This window comes from Heptranchias perlo, chromosome 17 (genome assembly GCF_035084215.1).
Source record: "Heptranchias perlo isolate sHepPer1 chromosome 17, sHepPer1.hap1, whole genome shotgun sequence".
Lineage (NCBI taxonomy): Eukaryota > Metazoa > Chordata > Chondrichthyes > Hexanchiformes > Hexanchidae > Heptranchias > Heptranchias perlo.
Window position 1 is genome coordinate 8,344,608 of NC_090341.1, and position 19,006 is coordinate 8,363,613.

A 19,006-nucleotide genomic window follows, 5' to 3' on the forward strand; every position below is an offset into this window, starting at 1 on the left:
GAGGGGAACTTAGAGGTGATGGTGTTCCCATGATCTTGTATATAATGCTGCCACAATGCGCCGATGGTCACTAGTTCCAATAATAAACAATGAAAGAAATGACAGACTTACATCAATACATCCATGCTGAAATGTAAAATGATAATAATTCACACTTACCCATGATCCCTAAGAACATTAGGCGCAAAGAGCAATATAGCTCTGATGACGTCCATTCCATCTGCCCCACCATCCAGTGCCTCGTGGTCTTCGTACCTGGAGGTATTCAATGTCACAGATGAAGAAGCTTTCGTAAAATTCTGGATTTTTTTCCCTGTGATTCCCTCTCTTCTCTTTTCTTGCTGTAAATGGCATCATGCTATTTACCTCCCTCATTTTTTCAGGTGTCTGGTGCCATGCAGGGTTCCTTGGCCGGTAGAATGACTTGTTCATAGACCTGTACAGACTCAGGAGCCACAAATGGCTGGCAGGAGGTGAGCACAAGCAGCCCTGAGGAAGTAATGATGATTTCTCTCCCTCCCTTAAGAGATGCCGGGCTTCCGTTTAGTAGCCTAAATTTTCTGAGTACACGAGTACATAACACCATCTTGAAACAAAATTTCTGTGTGGATAGCATCCCATCTGTTATAGTAATTTAAGGAAACAATCCGAATCAACTAAGACCTTTTTTGTTCAAACTCCTGCAAAGGTTATTTGCCAAAAACTGTTTTGTAGGGAGGTCCTCATCTCTCACTGTATGAAAATACATCTTCAGGTCTTCACCGATCGACAGTCCAGGTCTTTCATAACCCGGGAGTTGTATTACTCTAAGATTACCTTTACTGCATTTAAAAGTGATCATCTCTTATGCCCCACGACGTGCTGTGGCTTAGCCCAATCATGTTCCCATCACAATAAAACAGCAGGAAATTGTGTTAATTCAGCTGAGAATGCAGGGACTGAGAGCCACAGGCTCTCCAACAGGTCCCCAGTTGTGGGACAAGATTGATCTGTCAGTTTGCTCTCTCCTAATTTACCTTTTCATTGTTATTTTCCCAGGATGCAAACTCCTATTCTTCCAGTGTCGGCTGGGATATCTATCCCTACGTACACCCCATACTGTTAAAAATTTTAGGCTTGATCCCATCATCCAGAAGAGATAAAAAGACTATGAATGCTGGAAGTTGGCAATAAAAACTGAAAATGCTGGAAATACAAAGCAGGTGGGTCAATATGTCAAAGAGAAAAGCAGATTGATTTTTAAATATGCTACATTGACTCTTCAGTTCTGATGCAGAGCCCAATCCAAAATGCCAACCTATCTATTCTCTTTCAGGCTCTGACCGACCTGCTGTTTAATTCCCGTGTTTTTACATAGAAATTACAGCACAGAAACAGGCCAACAAGTCCATGCTGGTGTTTATGCTCTACACGAACCTCCTCCTACCCTACTTCATCTAACCCTATCAGCATAACCTTCTATTTATTTCTCCATCATGTGTTTATCTAGCTTCCCCTCAACTACTCCTTGTGGTGGTGAGTTCCACATTCTAACCACTCTCTTTTCTGTTTTAATTTCCCATCACTGCCACAATTCCTATCATCACTTGCTGTGCTCAGGCCCTGCCAATCTTCAGCCTTTTGCTAGGACCAAACTACAAACATCTGAGAGACATTATGTGGAAATATTTGATACCGTGTCTGTAAGACAATGAAGCTCAGATTATAGGTGCTTTGGCATTGTTAAAGAATTGCTTAGGGGCCATCCAGAACTGTCAGTTTCATGAATGTAGACGGTGCAGGCAAGGGAGCTTTAATGATCTGTATATGCTTTATTACACATGTTTAAACAATTATCTCTTTCCATGAATTTTTTTACAGTACACTTTTGGGAGGATGAGGGGAAGGGGGAACAAGCAAAAAGCAGATTTTGTACTCTGGTGAAAATAAGAAGACAATAATGGACTGCTTGTAAAAGCTTTTTTTAAAATCTAGTGCTCATAAAGATGAAAGTTGTTAATTGTGGTGAATGGAAGCCTTTGCCCCTTTGGACAGCCACCACCTGCATCAACCACACCCAGATCCGGTACATCATGTACAGAACATTAAAACTGGCTACACTGCTCTAATAATGCACTGTGCTAAATTATTCATAGCTACCTTATCTCACTTCCCTTGATCGTCTCTTCCTTTGATCTATGGGCTATTAAAACAGAAGCTTGGCATCACCAGTTTTTGGCCTAGGTGCTGCGTAACCAGCGCACTCCTGAACCGAGGATTGATGGAAATTGGTCCTTGGGCCTCATTAACATACTCGGCACGGAGCTGCTGGTGCTTCTCACGCTTCCACAGGCAGCTCATCTGAGAGAAGCCATCAATGTTGGGCAGCTTGCCTTGCTGCTAAGTCCCAGGAGGTTGTGTTCCCCATATCCAAGCTCAAATCATCTCTATAAACTGAGAACAAAAGTGGACCGAGCACTGACCTCTGGGGTTCACCACCTTCAACTGTTCTCCAGTCTGAACAACACTTATTCACTGTAAATCTTTCCTTTCTGCCTTCCCTCCACACTGCTACATTTTCTCCTTTACCATAAAACTGATTTTTTTCTATCAAGTATATATTTTATATCCATTAAAAATTATATATCCAAATGGTATGGAAGGAATAGAAGGATATGCTGATAGGGTTAGAGGGAGGAGACTCATGTGGAGCATAAACACCACATGTTGAGTTGAATGGCCTGTTTCTGTGCTGTACATTCTTCAAAAAAAATTCTATTAAATTTGTTAAAAATGCCTTCCCTTTAACAAATCCACGCTGACTGCCCTTGATTTAACCCATGCATTTCTAAATGCTGGCTAATTTTATCTTGAATTCAGTTCGTGGCACCACGGGTGGCTCTGCTACACAGGAGGGGAGGAAGAAGAGTGGCAGGGCTATAGTGATAGGGGATTCAATTGTAAGGGGAACAATTGTAAGGTTTCTGCAGCCGCAAATGTGACTCCAGGATGGTATGTTGCCTCCCTGGTGCTCGGGTCAAGGATGTCACAGAGCAGCTGCAGGGCATTCTGGAGGGGTAGGGTGAACAGCCAGTAGTCGTGGTCCATATCGGTACCAACGACATAGGTAAAAAAAAGGGATGAGGTCCTGCAAGGTCAATTTAAGGTGTTAGGAGGTAAATTAAAAATCAGGACTTCAAAGGTAGTGATCTCAGGATTACTACCAGTGTCACATGCTAGTGAGTATAGGAACAGGAGAATAGACCGGATGAATGCGTGGCTGCAGGGATGGTGTGGGAGGGAGGGATTTAGATTCCTGGGACATTGGGACCGGTTCTGGGGAAGGTGGGACCTGTACAAGCGGACGGGTTACACCCGAGCAGGACTGGGACCAATATCCTCGCGAGGGTGTTTACTAGTGCTGTTGGGGAAAGTTTAAACTAGAGTGGCAGGGGGATGGGAACCTGAGCGGGGAGTCAGAAGGGAGTAAAGTTGAGAGCAGCAAGAGAGGGCAAGACCCAGGGGAAACTTACAATACAAATAGTACAAACAGTTGTTCAAGAACAAGTGAAAAGGAAAAGCGTACAGCAGCAGAAAGTGTACTTTAGGCACTACAGATAAAGTGAAAACTAGAAGGCATAAGGCAATTAACCCAGCATCAAAGCTGAAGGTCAGGCTAGGGTGTGTGGCCCAACTAAGACTTCTATATACAAATGCACGGAGTATAAGGAAGAAATTAAATGAACTACAGGTTCAAATTCAAATTAGAGGGAATGACATGATAGCTACTACTGAGACATGGCTGCAGGATGGTCAGGATTGGGAACTAAATATGCTGGGTTATAAGGTCTACAGGAGAGATAGGGAAAATGGAAGAGGGGGAGGAGTAGCCTTAATGATTAGAGATGAAATCACTTCAATGATAAAGGAGGAAATAACGAGAGGAAAGCAGCCAACAGAGACCTTATGGGTTGAATTGAGAAATAGGAAAGGATCTAAGACTATAGTGGGAGTTGTATATAGGACCCCTGGCAGCAGCTCTGAAGTGCTAGATTGTATAAATGCAGAGATTAGACAAGCGTGTAACAAAAGGCATAGTGGTCTTAATGGGGGACTTTAACCTTCACATAGATTGGGAAAAGCAGACTAGCAACTGTCAGAAAGGTAGTGAATTTCTTGAGTTTGTCTGCGATAGTTTTCTACAGCAGTATGTCCTAGAGGCAACAAGGGGGCAAGCTATACTAGATTTAGTAATGAGTAATGAACCAGATTTAGTTAATGGCTTAATTGTGCGTGAACATCTATCCAATAGCGATCATAACATGATCGAGTTCAATGTAGTGTTTGAAAGGGAAAAAAGTGAATCAGCTGCTCAAATTCTAGACTTGGGTAAGGCCGACTTCAATGGGATGAGACAGAGACTGCCCAAATCTGTTATTGGGTAAAACGACTGATGATCAGTGGGAAATGTTTAAAGAAACATTTAACGTGATACAGAATCGATTTATATCCCTGAGGGGCAACAACTCTACTTGCCAAAAAAAACAGCCATGGACAACTAAAGAGGTAAGGGACAGTATCAGACATAAGGACATACAAAAAGGCAAAAAATGGCACAGATCCTGGCGAATGGGAAAGATTCAAAGATCAACAAAGGGTCACAAAACAGATAGTAAGAGCTACAAAAAGAGAGTATGAAAAGAAACTCGCAAGGGATATCAAAACCAATACGAAGAACTTTTATAGTTATATTAGGAAAAAGAGGGTGCCCAGGAGCTGTGTTGGTCCCTTAAAAACTGAAAGTGGGGATATTGTCATTGACAATGGGGAAATGGCGGACATGTTGAACAATTACTGTGCATCAGTATTTACAGTAGAAAAAGAGGATAGCATGCCGGAAATCCCAAGAAAACTAATATTGAATCGGGGACAGGAATTCGATAAAATTAACATAAGTAAAGCAACAGTAATGAAGAAAATAACAGCACTAAAGAGTGACAAATGCCCAGGACCAAATGGTTTCCATCCCAGGGTTTTAAAGGAAGTAGGTGAGCACATTGCAGATGCCCAAACTATAATCTTTCAAAGTTCTCTAGATTCAGGAACTGTCCCTCTAGATTGGAAAATTGCACGTCACTCCACTTTTTAAGAAAGGAAAGAGAAGGAAACCAGGGAATTATAGACCAGTTAGCCTAACATCTGTTGTGGGGAAAATGCTGGAGTCTATAATTAAGGATAGGGTGACTGAACACCTCGAGAATTTTCAGTTAATCAAAGAGAGCCAGCATGGATTTCTGAAAGGTAGCTCGTGCTTGACAAACCTGATTGAATTTTTTGAAGAGATGACTAAAGTAGTGGACAGGGGAATGTCAATGGATGTTATTTATAAGGACTTCCAGAAGGCATTTGATAATGTCCCACATAAGAGACTGTTAGCTAAGATAGAAGCCCATGGAATCGAGGGAAAAGTACGGACTTGGTTAGGAAGTTGGCTGAGCGAAAGGCGACAGAGAGTAGGGATAATGGATAGGTACTCACATTGGCTGGATGTGACTAGTGGAGTCCCGCAGGGATCTGTCTTGGGGCCTCAATTATTCACAATATTTATTAACGACTTAGATGAAGGCATTGAAAGTCTCATATCTAAGTTTGCCGATGACACAAAGATTGGTGGCATTGTAAGCAGTGTAGATGAAAACATAAAATTACAAAGCGATATTGATAAATTAGGTGAATGGGCAAAACTGTGGCAAATGGAATTCAATGTAGACAAATGTGAGGTCATCCACGTTGGATCAAAAAAGGATAGAACTGGGTACTTTCTAAATGGTAAAACGTTAAAACAGTGGATGTCCAAAGGGACTTAGGGGTTAAGGTACATAGATCATTGAAGTGTCATGAACAGGTGCAGAAAATAATCAATAAGGCTAATGGAATGCTGGACTTTATATCTGGAGGACCAGAGTACAAGGGAGCAGAAGTTAAGATGCAGCTATACAAAACCCTGGTTAGACCGCACCTGGAGTACTGTGAGCAGTTCTGGGCACTGCACCTTCGGAAGGACATGTTGGCCTTGGAGGGAGTGCAACGTAGGTTTACTAGAATGATACCCGGACTTCAAGGGTTAAGTTATGAGGAGAGATTACACAAATTGGGGTTGTATTCTCTGGAGTTTCGAAGGTTAAGGGGTGATCTGATCGAAGTTTATAAGATATTATGGGGAACGGATAGGGTGGATAGAGAGAAACTATTTCCGCCGGTTGGGGATTCTAGGAGTAGGGGGCACAGTCTAAAAATTAGAGCCAGACCTTTCAGGAGTGAGATTAGAAAATATTTCTACACACAAAGGGTAGCAGAAGTTTGGAACACTCTTCCGCAAACAGCAATTGATACTAGCTCAATTGCTAAATTTAAATCTGAGATAGATAGCTTTTTGGCAACCAAAGGAATTAAGGGATATGGGGTAAAGGCAGGTATATGGAGTTAGATCACAGATCAGCCATGATCTTATCAAATGGGGGAGTAGGCATGAGCAGCTGAATGGCCTACTCCTGTTCTTATGTTCCTAGTATACACAACGAGAGGCTTCATTGTTAGCCCCCCCCACCGCCAAAGGTCACGTTATTGTATAACTAGATATTGGGAAGTAAATGTAAACTCCTGATTGAGGGATGCGGGGACTGCTTATGTCCAGTGAGGCCGAACCAGAGAGAATATCTTATGCAGATTGGAATTTATAACAGACCTGTACTCCAACTGGAAGAGGAGGCTTTTACTCCATTATACTGGGCTGGATTTGGACCCAGTCAGATTTGAGAGATGAAAAGACCAACTCAGTCACCAGCACCATGCTATGTTTTAGCTGAAGCTGTGGAGATATATTCAGCTTTCACAGGGTTAAATGGTAGCGTGGAGAATTTGTTGAGCTCGATTTACCTGAGGATCTCTGGCATTAGCCCAGACATATCTTCATGGAACACATATGGAGGATTACTGACGATGACATCCACTGATCCACAGACCCGAGCCAGCTCCTGGGAATCTGTGTGATACAAATGCTGGTTCAGGACAGACGTGACACTGCATTCTGCTGTACTCAATATCGCAGCCCCAAAACAAAGACTCATAGTACGTCTCAGAATATCTGGATTAGAACAAGTATTTTTTTTTAGGAACAGGAAACATGAACAGGCTTAAAAAGTCCATTCGTTTTTCATAGATCATCTCCACCTTTGCGTCACAACCTTCGATCCTTTCTCTCCAGAGTATTATCCTACATTATGAGCTTAAGTCCTGGAGTAGGGCTTAAATTCACAAAAAAAAGTTTGATTTTCCATTTAAAATATTCGCTGGCTTTTATTTTGACTTCAGGATCGCAGAAACTTTTCGGATTGTTTTTCTGCCCTTTTAGCCAGCATAAAGGTTTAAACAAACTGTGCCCCAAAAGGTCATTAACCCTCCGACTGAACTGTTGAGGAGAACACTACGGTCTGCCTCTTTGAAGTCATTTCTGAATGCTGCTTTTCTTTCATTAGAATTGCCAAATGCATTCCATTTCATTCACAAGAGTGTATTAAAAAAATGAAATTGGAAAGGCAATCAAAAAATTTTGATTACTGATTCCCCAAACACTGTGTATTCAAGCTAAAAATTGAGGTCTGCCAGTTAACCACAATTGCTGCTTGTTCTATTATTTTTTTTGAAAGACAGAATACGGTGATAAGGATTCTGTTTCACCTCTGGGTCTTACTATATTTACCTAGATATTGAGCAGATAAGGACATACTCTGGTTGATATGGGACACGAAATTCAATTATGGGATTGGCCAGTAGTGCGGAACCCAAGGAAAATATCTAGGGTGAAACCCCCAAAAATGTAACACCCATAAATGATTATTGATAAACCCACATATGTGAAAGGCCTGTTGTTAAGTCTTATGGCTTTCTCCCACATTATTGGAGGCAATTATAACCTAACTCACTGGGCTGGAATTCCACGGGATCGGGTGGAATGCTGGTTTCACACCCTGGCCGGGTCTGGCCTATATGTGACTCCAGACCCACAGCAATGTGGTTGATTCTTAATCACCCTCTGAAATGGCCTAGCAAGCCACTCAGTTGTAAAATCTTGCTACGAAAATAATAAGAATAAAACCGGACGGACCACCCTGCATCGGACCACTAGCCACCGGACACGACAAAGTCAAACCAAGCTCAGTCGACCCTGCAAAGTCCTCCTCACCAGCATCTAGGGACTTGTGCCAAAATTGGGAAAGCTGTCCCACAGACTAGTCAAGCAGCAGCCTGACATAGGTGTGATTCTGTGAGTATGGCTTTCAGCCAATGTCCCAGACTCTTCCATCACCATCACTGGGTATGTTCTGTCCCACCGGCAGGACAGACCCACCAGAGGTGGCGGTATAATGATATACAGTCAGGAGGGAGTGGCCCTGGGAGTCCTTAACATTGACTCCGGACCCCATGAAATCTCATGGCATCAGGTCAAACATGGACAAGGAAACCTCCTGCTGATTACCACCTACCGCCCTCCCTCAGCTGAAGAATCAGTCCTCCTCCATGTTGAGCACCACTTGGAGGAAGCACTGAGGGTAGCAAGGGCACAGAATGTACTCTGGGTGGGGGGGCTTCAATGTCCATCACTAAGAGTGGCTCGGTAGCGCCACTACTGTCTGAACTGGCTGAGTCCTGAAGGACACAGCTGCCAGATTGTGCCTGCGGCAGGTGGTGAGCGAACCAACACGAGGGAAAAACCTACTTGACCTCGTCCTCACCAATCTACCTGTCGCAGATGCATCTGTCCATGACAGTACTGGTAGGAGTGACCACTGCACAGTCCTAGTGGAGATAAACTCCCGGTCTTCTCACTGAGGACACCATCCAATGTGTTGTGTGGCACTACCACTGTGCTAAATGGGACAGATTCAGAACAGATCTAGCAGCTCAAAACTAGGCATTCATGAGGCGCAGTGGGCCATCAGCAGCAGCAGAATTGTATTCCAGCACAATCTGTAACCTCATGGCCTGGCATATTCCTCACTCTACCATTACCAACAAGCCAGGGGATCAACCCTAGTTCAATGAGGAGTGTAGAAGAGCATGCCAGGAGCAGCACCAGGCATACCTAAAAATGAGGTGCCAACCTGGTGAAGCTACAACACAGGACGACAAGCATGCTAAACAGTGGAAGCAACATGCAATAGACAGAGCTAAGTGATTCCACAACCAACGGATCAGATCAAAGCTCCGCAATCCTGCCACATCCAGTTGTGAATGGTGTGGACAATTAAACAACTAACGGGAGGAGGAGACTCTGTAAACATCCCCATCCTCAATGATGGCAGAGTCCAGCATGTGAGTGCAAAAGACAAGGCTGAAGCGTTTGCAACCATCTTCAGCCAGAAGTACCGAGTGGATGATCCATCTCGGCCTCCTCCCGATATCCCCACCATCACAGAAGCCAGTTTTCAGCCAATTCAATTCACTCCACGTGATATCAAGAAATGGCTGAGTGCACTGGATGCAACAAAGGCTATCGGCCCCGACAACATCCCGGCTGTAGTGCTGAAGACTTGTGCTCCTGAACTAGCCAAACTGTTCCGGTACAGCTATAACACTGGCATCTACCCAACAATGTGGAAAATTGCCCAGATATGTCCTGTCCACAAAAAGCAGGACAAATCCAATCCGGCCAATTACCACCCCATCAGTCTACTCTCAATCATCAGCAAAGCGATGGAAGGTGTCGTCGACAGTGTTATCAAGCGGCACTTACTCACCAATAACCTGCTCACCGATGCTCAGTTTGGGTTCCGTCAGGACCACTTGGCTCCAGACCTCATTACAGCCTTGGTCCAAACATGGACAAAAGAGCTGAATTCCAGAGGTGAGGTGAGAGTGACTGCCCTTGACATCAAAGCAGCATTTGACCGAGTGTGGCACCAAGGAGCCCTAGTAAAACTGAAGTCAATGGGAATCAGGGGGAAAACTCTCCAGTGGCTGGAGTCATACCTAGCACAAAGGAAGATGGTCGTGGTTGTTGGAGGCCAATCATCTCAGCCCCAGGACATTGCAGCAACAAAGGCTAGAGGCTCCTCAGTGCAGTGTCCTAGGCCCAACCATCTTCAGCTGCTTCATTAATGACCTTCCCTCCATCACAAGGTCAGAAATGGGGATGTTCGCTGATGGTTGCACAGTTTTCAGTTCCATTCGCAACCCCTCAGATAATGAAGCAGTCCGTGCCCGTATGCAGCAAGACCTGGACAACATTCAGGCTTGGGCTCACAAGTGGCAAGTAACATTCGCGCCAGGTAAGTGCCAGGCAATGACCATCTCCAACAAGAGAAAGTCTAACCGCCTCCCCTTGACATTCAACGGCATTACCATTGCCAAATCCCCCACCATCAACATCCTGGGGGTCACCATTGACCAGAAACTTAACTGAACCAGCCACATAAATACTGTGGCTACAAGAGCAGGTCACAGGCTGGGTATTCTGTGGTGAGTGACTCACCTCTTGACTCCCCAAAGCCTTTCCACCATCTACAAGGCACAAGTCAGGAGTGTGATGGAATACTCTCCACTTGCCTGGATGAGAGCAGCTCCAACAACACTCAAGAAGCTCGACACCATCCAGGACAAAGCAGCTCCCTTGATTGGTACCCCATCCACCACCCTAAACATTCACTTCCTTCACCACCGGTGCACCGTGGCTGCAGTGTGTACAATCCACAGCATGCACTGCTGCAACTCGACAAGGCTTCTTCGACAGCACCTCCCAAACCCGCGACGGGGTGTAAAACCAGCGGTGCACCCGATCCGGTCAGTTTCCTGACGGACGGGTTAGATTAAAATTGCCACCATTGTCCAATCTATCAGGGGCACAAGGGCATGATTTTAACTTGGAGCCGGGAACTCAGCAGGTGGGTGGATTTACGCGTGGGGAACCCGGATGTCAAGTGTGTGCGTTTAAATCCACAATCACAACTCGATTGCAGGCAATTCTCCTTGCTTCCGGGTTTTGCGGAGCGGGCCTACTGTGCGCCCGAATGACGCGTTTAAAGTCCACTACTTAAAGGGCCAGTCCAAGAATGGATTTTGAAGGAGAAAGGAGAAATGGAGTCCAGGTAAGCAAAGGCTGCCCCTAGATTTAATGATGCCTCCCAGGATGTATTGCTGGTTGCAGTGAGAGCCAGGAGGGAGGTAATATTTCCAATAGATGGCAGGAAGAAACCTGGCTCTGTAACCAAAAATGCTTGGCTTCAGTCCCATCTTCATTTTCCTCCTCCTCAGATGTACTGTGGAATAGATCCATTGCCCCCCGCCCCCCCCCCCCACCAATCCTGATCTTCTCAGTATAAATGTAGGTAAATTTGTCTGAACACAAGAATTCTCGGTCTCAACAAAGAAATCTCAGTCTAAACACAAAGAATTCTCAGGCAAGCGTTTGTCTGAGAGAACTGAGTGCCTAGCTGCAATACCTCACCTTTTATTGAGATGTGTCAATCACAGGTTTAAAAGGGTTAAGTGAGCTTCCGTTGCAACTTGCCTCTGTTTCAATGGCATGTTGTGGAAGCCACGGGAGACATGTTCAGGAGTAGTTAAATCCGTTTCTGTTGCCAAATCAAAAAAAAGTAAAGTTCCTAAAGTGTTTCAACTACCTGAATTGGCCCTTTAAATATCAGCCCGCCAGCAGTAATTGGGGACGGGACTTCTGGGTTTCTGTTGTGTGCATGCATCCTAACGTGCCTGCGTTAAACAGTGGGTGCGTTGGAGCCGGGATGAGGTGCCGCTCCAAAAAGCTGCTAATTTAACCTCTTACCTGCCTAGTCTTTTCTTCTATCCTGGCTTTTCTCTCTCTCTTGCCCACCACTCTCCACTTCACGAAGCTCAGTCTCCTGAACTATCTAATGACAACATGAAATCTAACCCCCTCTGACGGAACACAGTTTTAATGTAATAAATCACCGCCAGTATCACCATCATACAAATGTCTTCAAAATTATTATATGAACCTCCTTAAAATTTCGGTCTGGTTTTAGCAGTCCTGTATACAAATTACAAAGCAACCAACATCACTAAAAGAGATTATCTGGTCATCATCACATTGCTGTTTGTGGGAGCTTGCTGTACGCAAATTGGCTGCCGGGTTTCCTTACATTACAACAGTGACTACACTTCCAAAGTACTTCAATGGCTGTAAAGCACTTTGGGGCGTCCTGAGCTCATGAAAGGCGCTATATAAATGCAAGTTCTTTCTTTCTTACAAAGTAGCATACCGATGAATTCGAAAAAATAAGCACCATGATTTATTTTCCATAAAGCCGCAGTATCCAAACATCATCCAGCCCAGCCCAATATAAATAATTTAACAAAATTGAAAAGAGAAAGAGAGAATGCACAGGTGAAAGTGGCCTGCTAAGATGATTCTACTGATAGTCGTTTCTACGAGTCTGTAACCCAATCTGTCACCACAAAGCAAAATAACCTGATACTGGCCATGTCACCAGAACCGTGCATTTACTTATGTTGCAGCATCTGTAGTCTGCACCCACTGGCATCACACTTCCTGCATGTGCAAGAATGTGATGTCAGCAAGAATTCCCAGCCTGGGCTGGGAATTTCCAAAATGAACAAATACAAAACTAAACTTTGCATTCAGCATGCTTACGCTACAGCAGTGGCTCTGGGAGCTCTACACCACAGCCCTGATTTTCTGAGACCATGCTGACACTGTAGTGGTTAGATAGGAGCAGGCATGCTGCTAGTCAGGACCTCGTGTGCTTAATTTTGGAGCTAAAAATGAGGCTGTGCTATTGGCATGCACGGGCCCTCACTGAAATATCTTAAATGATTTTTAACAGGTCTAAGTGACCAATGTCCTCTGTTGTTAGGAGTTTACACAGTGGGGTCAGTAGCCATGGATACATAGGATAACAGCAGAGGGACACATTGCGCTGGACACCTCATCTGTTTGGTGTTCAGCAGGTCCATCTCCACCTTCATAAAAAAGCTGCCATGGAGCTATGACTCAATGCCTCAACCAAAATGCAAACTCCTATTCTTCCAGTGTCGGCTGGGATATCTATCCCTACGTACACCTCATATCGTTAAAAATTTTAGGCTTGATCCCATCATCCAGAAGAGATAAAAAGACTATGCATGCTGGAAATTGGCAATAAAAACTGAAAATGCTGGAAATACAAAGCAGGTGGGTCAATATGCCAAAGAGAAAAGCAGATTGATTTTTAAATATGCTACATTGACTGTTCAGTTCTAACGAAGAGCCCCATCCAAAATGCCAACCTATCTTTTCTCTTTTGGGCTCTGACTGGCCTGCCGTGTAATTCCCGTGTTTTTACATAGAAATTACAGCACAGAAACAGGCCATTCAGCCCAACTGGTCTGCTCCACACGAACCTCCTCCTACCCTACTTCATCTCATCCTATTCGTGTACCTTTCTATTCTTTTCTCCCTCGTGTTTATCTAGCTTCCGCTTAAATGCATCTATGCTATTCGCCTCAACTACTCCTTATGGCAGCGAGTTCCACATTCTAACCACTCTAGGTAAAGAAGTTTCTCCTGAATTCCCTATTGGATTTATTGGTGACATCTTATATTTATGGCCCCTAGTTTTGGTCTCCCCACAAGTGGAAACACCTTCTCTACGTCTATCCCATCAAACCCCTTCATAATTTTAAAGATCTTCACTTTCACCTTCCTCCTGATATCAGCAAACTTCTTCCTCATTTGGTGGCAGGTGTGAGGGACCTGGATGACTGCATTGATTCAATCGGCAAACTCCCTCCATGCAGCTTCCACCTGAGCTTTTATTAGAAGGTGACTTTCATCTCCAAATAGGGCCACTCTCCTTTTGTGCACTTTTGGACCTCCAACCCTTTAGCATCTAAAGTAGCAGCGCAGACCACGTCTCCACTGTACCATTGTCATTAGTCCATTAGATCATTAGTCACCTTTTCTGGCACCACCACAACTTCTCCTTTAATGGTGAGCTGCAGCCCTTTAAAAGCTGATGTCCTCTTGGATTTTCTACTCCCCCAGCAAAGTGTGCTACAGGCCAAGCTCTCTGTGCAATCTTTTTCATGTTCCGGTAGCCTATTCAAGTTTGGGGAGTTAGGAAATCCTGTTGGAGAATTTAGTGTGGTCCACTCTCTGAGCTCCAGCTCAATCCCACTTTTGTCACTATTAGAAAATAAGTGGGGTGAGTGGTTCCTGAAGGATAGAAAATTAAAAAAAGGATAAACACAAAGTTAAAAAAGATAACTCCTGTGTGCATGGTTTTACATACCTGATATAATATTGAGCTGTGATTCTTGAAGCCTGTGCTGAACACACAACCTGCAAAAGCAATCAGCAAAAAAAAATTATGGTATTGCGTTATCGTATCTGTTTCTCAGTGAAAACAAAAAAAAAAAGAGCGACCTTGCCTGTAATAAAGCTATTCTTTAATAATCAGGCCCACTGGCTTGTGATGAATGAATAAGTCAAATTCCATTTTAATTTCACCGGAGGGTAAATTCAGCCCAGGTGTATTCCCAATGCGGAGCCTTGCTTGACAGGAGCGGTTGATCGAAGAATCGGGTGAAGAGGTCAGCATGCCCCAATTCGCCGCTCTCCTGATTTTCCAATCATTCATTAAATTCATTAAGCGTACCATCACTGATTTTACCTTGGTGTACTGGGATTTTTGCCAGTGTTTTAGGAATTGCATTCTGCAATTCTGTACATTTAAATTTGAAGCCAAGAGTCCTAGTGTATAACTAAGCCCTGACCACAGCAGTAGGTTCACACTCCCGACATGCAGTGAGCTTAAGACGTCAAACATAGCGTTAGGGAGACAGGGAGTAAAGGCCAAGCGCATTCCCACATGGACGATGGTAAGAGCTACCCAGAGTAACTGCTGAAAGTACTCACGGAGAGAGGAAAGGGACCAGATGGCATACCTCTCTCCTCTTGCCTATAGTATTGGTAACAAAAAGTAAGAACACAAAGCATACTACGACCGCTATTATGTTTGCCTACACTACAATAGTTAATGCACTTCAAAAACTAATTCATTGCATGAAGCAGTTCGAGACATTTTGACATGAAAGGTGCAACATGAAAGCAAATATTATACCTACCATGTACCACTAAATCATTCCTAAATAAGCATGCAAGTGCTCTTTGAAGCCAGAATCACTATCACTGGTAATTCCATTAGAAAAAAAACCTTGGACAGCACATATATATTTTATACAGGAGATGTTGTCTGCATAATATACTGTGATACTTGCAAAGATCTGACAGACTATTCTCAGACTGTGGTTTAGGGTGTTCGGGATGTGATGTAAGTTTTCGTGGAACCTTTAATCATCACAATTCCATTACTGCTTCCCCTGGCCAAACAGGATTACCAAAACAAACATATCTAGACAGTGATCAGATTCCAAGTAATTTGCGAAATTGTTGCATGTTGCCATTCACAATTTCCCTGTGGAGTATGAAGATTAAATTATTCACCCACACAAGAAATTCAATTGACAAATTTGTCACCTGAAGTCATAAATACTACTACCAGTTAAAATTCTCTTGTTGGGAGGATTTAGAATATCTTGCTACGTTTTGGGATTTTGACACTAGGGTTTTCCTTGGGTTCAGCATCACCAGGTATTCTCATAAATGTAAATGTAGCAAGACCCAGGGGTTGAACGATGAACCGTTGCTACTGTACTCTGGCTTACTGGAATAGATCACGTGCCGCCACATGATCTTCTCGGCTTTGAAGATGGAAGAATCTACACTGTGCCTAACTCAGGCTATAAACCAATTGGCAAATTTACTTTATTTAACATTAAACAAATAAATGAGCAGTACTCAGTATAAATAGTACTACAATAACAACGTGCACTTATTTAGCGCCTTTAAAGCAGAAAAAAATAGTACCCAGGTGCTTCACAGAAGTGTAATCGGACAAAAATTGACACTGAGCTAAAGAACGCAACATTAGGAGAGGTTCATCCGCATACTGGGACCAACCACAAACATGCCTTGATGACAGGTGTTGGGGTTTGGCACCTGTTTGCGACAGGCAGTGATTTCTTCATGGGGTGGGTGGGGGAAACTGTACTGTTTAAAATAAATATTCAGAAGTATTTATTTTAAATAATTCTGGTTCTCCACCCCCCCTCCCACACTGCTGAGGAAACCCTTGAACAAATCCCATCACTGCAAGCTGGTACCCTTCCAGATGTGATCTTCAAGCTACCCTTAGAAGACCAAAGGAATGGGAGTCCTTTGTGGGGGGAGGGACGAATACAGAGAGGGGGTGGCAGTGGGGACGTGGGAGGCAGCATATGTCCTTCAAGCTGGGTGACTCTGTGCAGAATAGTGCCATTTATCTTGGAGGCACAGCTGGGAAGTCTTAGCGGGTAAGTAAGCAACAGTGCTATGTACTTTGGAGGCCAAACTTGGAGAACTCAATTGGAGATAAATAAAATGAATAGGTACATTTAATCGCAACAGAAAACTTGACAGGAAAAGTATGACAAAAAAACGGATGGAAAGTTGAGCAATGTCAGTGGAACATAGAAACAGAAGTAGATCATTCAGCCCCTTGAGCCTGTTCCACCATTCAATTAAATCATGGCTGACCTGTATCTTAGCTCCATCTACCCGCCTTGGTTCTGTAACCCTTAATACCGTTGCCTAACAAAAATCTATCAATCTCAGTTTTGAAATTTTCAATTGACCTAACCTCCACAGCCATTTGGGGGAGAGAATTCCAGATTTCCACTACTCTTTGTGCAAAGAAGTACTTCCTGACATCATCCCTAAGCGGCCTAGCTCTAATTTTAAGGTTATGCCCCCTTGTTCTGGATTCCCCCACCAGAGTAAATTCTCTCTCTTTAACTACCCTATCAAATCCTTTAATCATCTTAAACACCTCAATTAGATCACCCCATTAACCTTCTATACTCAAAAGGTTGTGAATTTTGCTACTTTTTCATTTTTGCTCCACAGATTTGCACCAAGGATTACCTCCAGATCAAGCACAGCGCGGCTTAAATTGCTTTTAAGTTGTGGCTCTGTTTGAAAGTGGCACTTAACTTGTTTCTCTGATTTATATCCCAGCAGACATCAACCAGCAGGGCTGCCTGCAAACTGGGCAGCATTTCTCAAGAAATGAAAAAAATGGGTCTCCACTGCTCCAAGAACAGTGTAAGTCAACTTTTATACTTCCAAATGCAGCTGATTTGGACATACTGTCGTATGCAGCTTTGCAATCCGAAAACATCGCTGGACGCAAGGCAAAGTTTCCTGAGCGAGATTGCCAATTTCATGCCAATTGGTACCAAATTACAGACAGTTTGTAGGCTCGTGTCCACTACTGAGACTATCACAAACTCAATTCACATGGGAATCCTAAACGGGAGAGGACACTTTTGTCCCATCAATCTGGACTGAATATGAATCCCAGAGGTGAAAGGACGAGGTTTTAAACCTACTTCACTACTCAGTCCTCAACAGTAAAACACAAACATCCAATTATGCAATCTGATCTTTTAAAAGAAGTGATTCCTTGCATGGCTAAGAAGATTGCATCTTTATGCTGGCTGGGAAATTTTGAATGGAAACACCTGATGCAACTAAATACCTGGAATCCAATTGGCATGTGAATAAAATTTATCCGGGCTCATCAGTACAATGTTAAAATGACAATTTGATTGCAATGATAAAAGATTTTACCAAAAAGCTTTAAACCACAGTAAGTTACAAATCACATACTGCCTGTGTAAACTGAATAAGAATTAATGCACTCAGTTCAGCCTAATTCTTGCCTTTCAACAATAAATTTTCAAACCATCCACACTTAAAGCGGTCTTCTTGCTCGGTGTTAATGCTGTAGCTTTTCACCAAAGCACTCTCCAATTCATCTCTCATAGTTAATAACCTCCAGTCTGCCTTAGTTGTTACAGAAACCATCTTATGCACATCCTCCGTACGATACCCAGATATAATACTCTGACACACACATGGGATTTCCCCCCAGATTTTCCCTGTTCTCTGCTGAAGGCGTTACTCTTCCTAGGACATGGTTATAGAAGAGTTAGCATGCCTACTGTATCTGACTCAACTGACCATTCTTTTTGTGTAAGCTGAGACAGTGAGCATTGGCAGGCTGTTTGACTACAGGGTCATCATATCGATGACCTGATCTTGTTGTCACGCAATTTCGATTCACAAGTGCGCTTTCCAGTAGGACAGTGATCAGAAGCAGGAACTGACTCATTTGTTTTCCCTAGTCTAAGGACATTGAGGCCAACTGCAGAATCCAGAATAGTGGCTGAGTGAAATCAGCTAACACAGCACAAACCGGGACCTACCTGAAATAGCACACCCCAATTCATACACTTTCTGTATGTCTCCTAAAAGCACACTATGAAGTATGTACTGTCCTCTATAGTCATTACTGTTACAAGATTACAGTCTTGCCTTTACTCTCTGGTATATATTACTTTCTGGTTTGTACTGAGTCAGTTGATCTCAGCCACTGCAGCAGACGGGCAGTACAACGGACTTCAGATCCCCAGGGCTTGGGAGCAGAAAAATGTAGCCAGGACTCCTGGTCCTGATCACTATCCAGTGTGTACTGCTGGAAAGTGAGCAATGAAACATGCACAGACTGCAAATTAAACCAGGTTCAGCCATGATGTTCTCAGTGGATGCAAAACCTGCATTTTCCTCGAGGGTGGGTTCACCACTGGAGGAGGGTGGGTTCACCACTGGAGGAGGGTTAGGACAGGATACCCACCTTCCTGGGGTGAGGGGATCATTAGTTGTGCAGAGTGGGTTCCTGGTAGTATCTTTGCTACCAAGTAGCAGCCTGTTGTTGCGAGGGAAGGAAACTTGGCAGTGTTGCTGTAAGACATCTGCTGAAGCACCTAGAAAGGGAGCAGGCTGAATTAAAGGGGCCAGGAGAACGTCGAAGATCTGAATGAAATTTTT

At 43.7% G+C, this 19,006-nt stretch overlaps 1 protein-coding gene across 4 annotated transcripts in view; it reads right to left on the reverse strand.

Moving 5' to 3' along the window:
- Positions 1-19,006, reverse strand: part of hemk1 (HemK methyltransferase family member 1) — a 96,155-nt gene that overhangs the window by 20,144 nt on the left and 57,005 nt on the right. For all 4 annotated transcript variants that reach the window (XR_010966044.1, XM_067998432.1, XM_067998435.1 and 1 more), the window contains 3 exons: positions 14,307-14,356; positions 6,916-7,021; positions 160-255 (listed from right to left, as the gene is read on the reverse strand). Coding sequence is in view for 3 of the 4 variants with exons in the window: in XM_067998432.1 (XP_067854533.1) it covers positions 160-255; positions 6,916-7,021; positions 14,307-14,356 (252 nt within the window). In the remaining variant the exon portion in view is untranslated. The remainder of the gene's footprint in view (positions 1-159; positions 256-6,915; positions 7,022-14,306; positions 14,357-19,006) is intronic.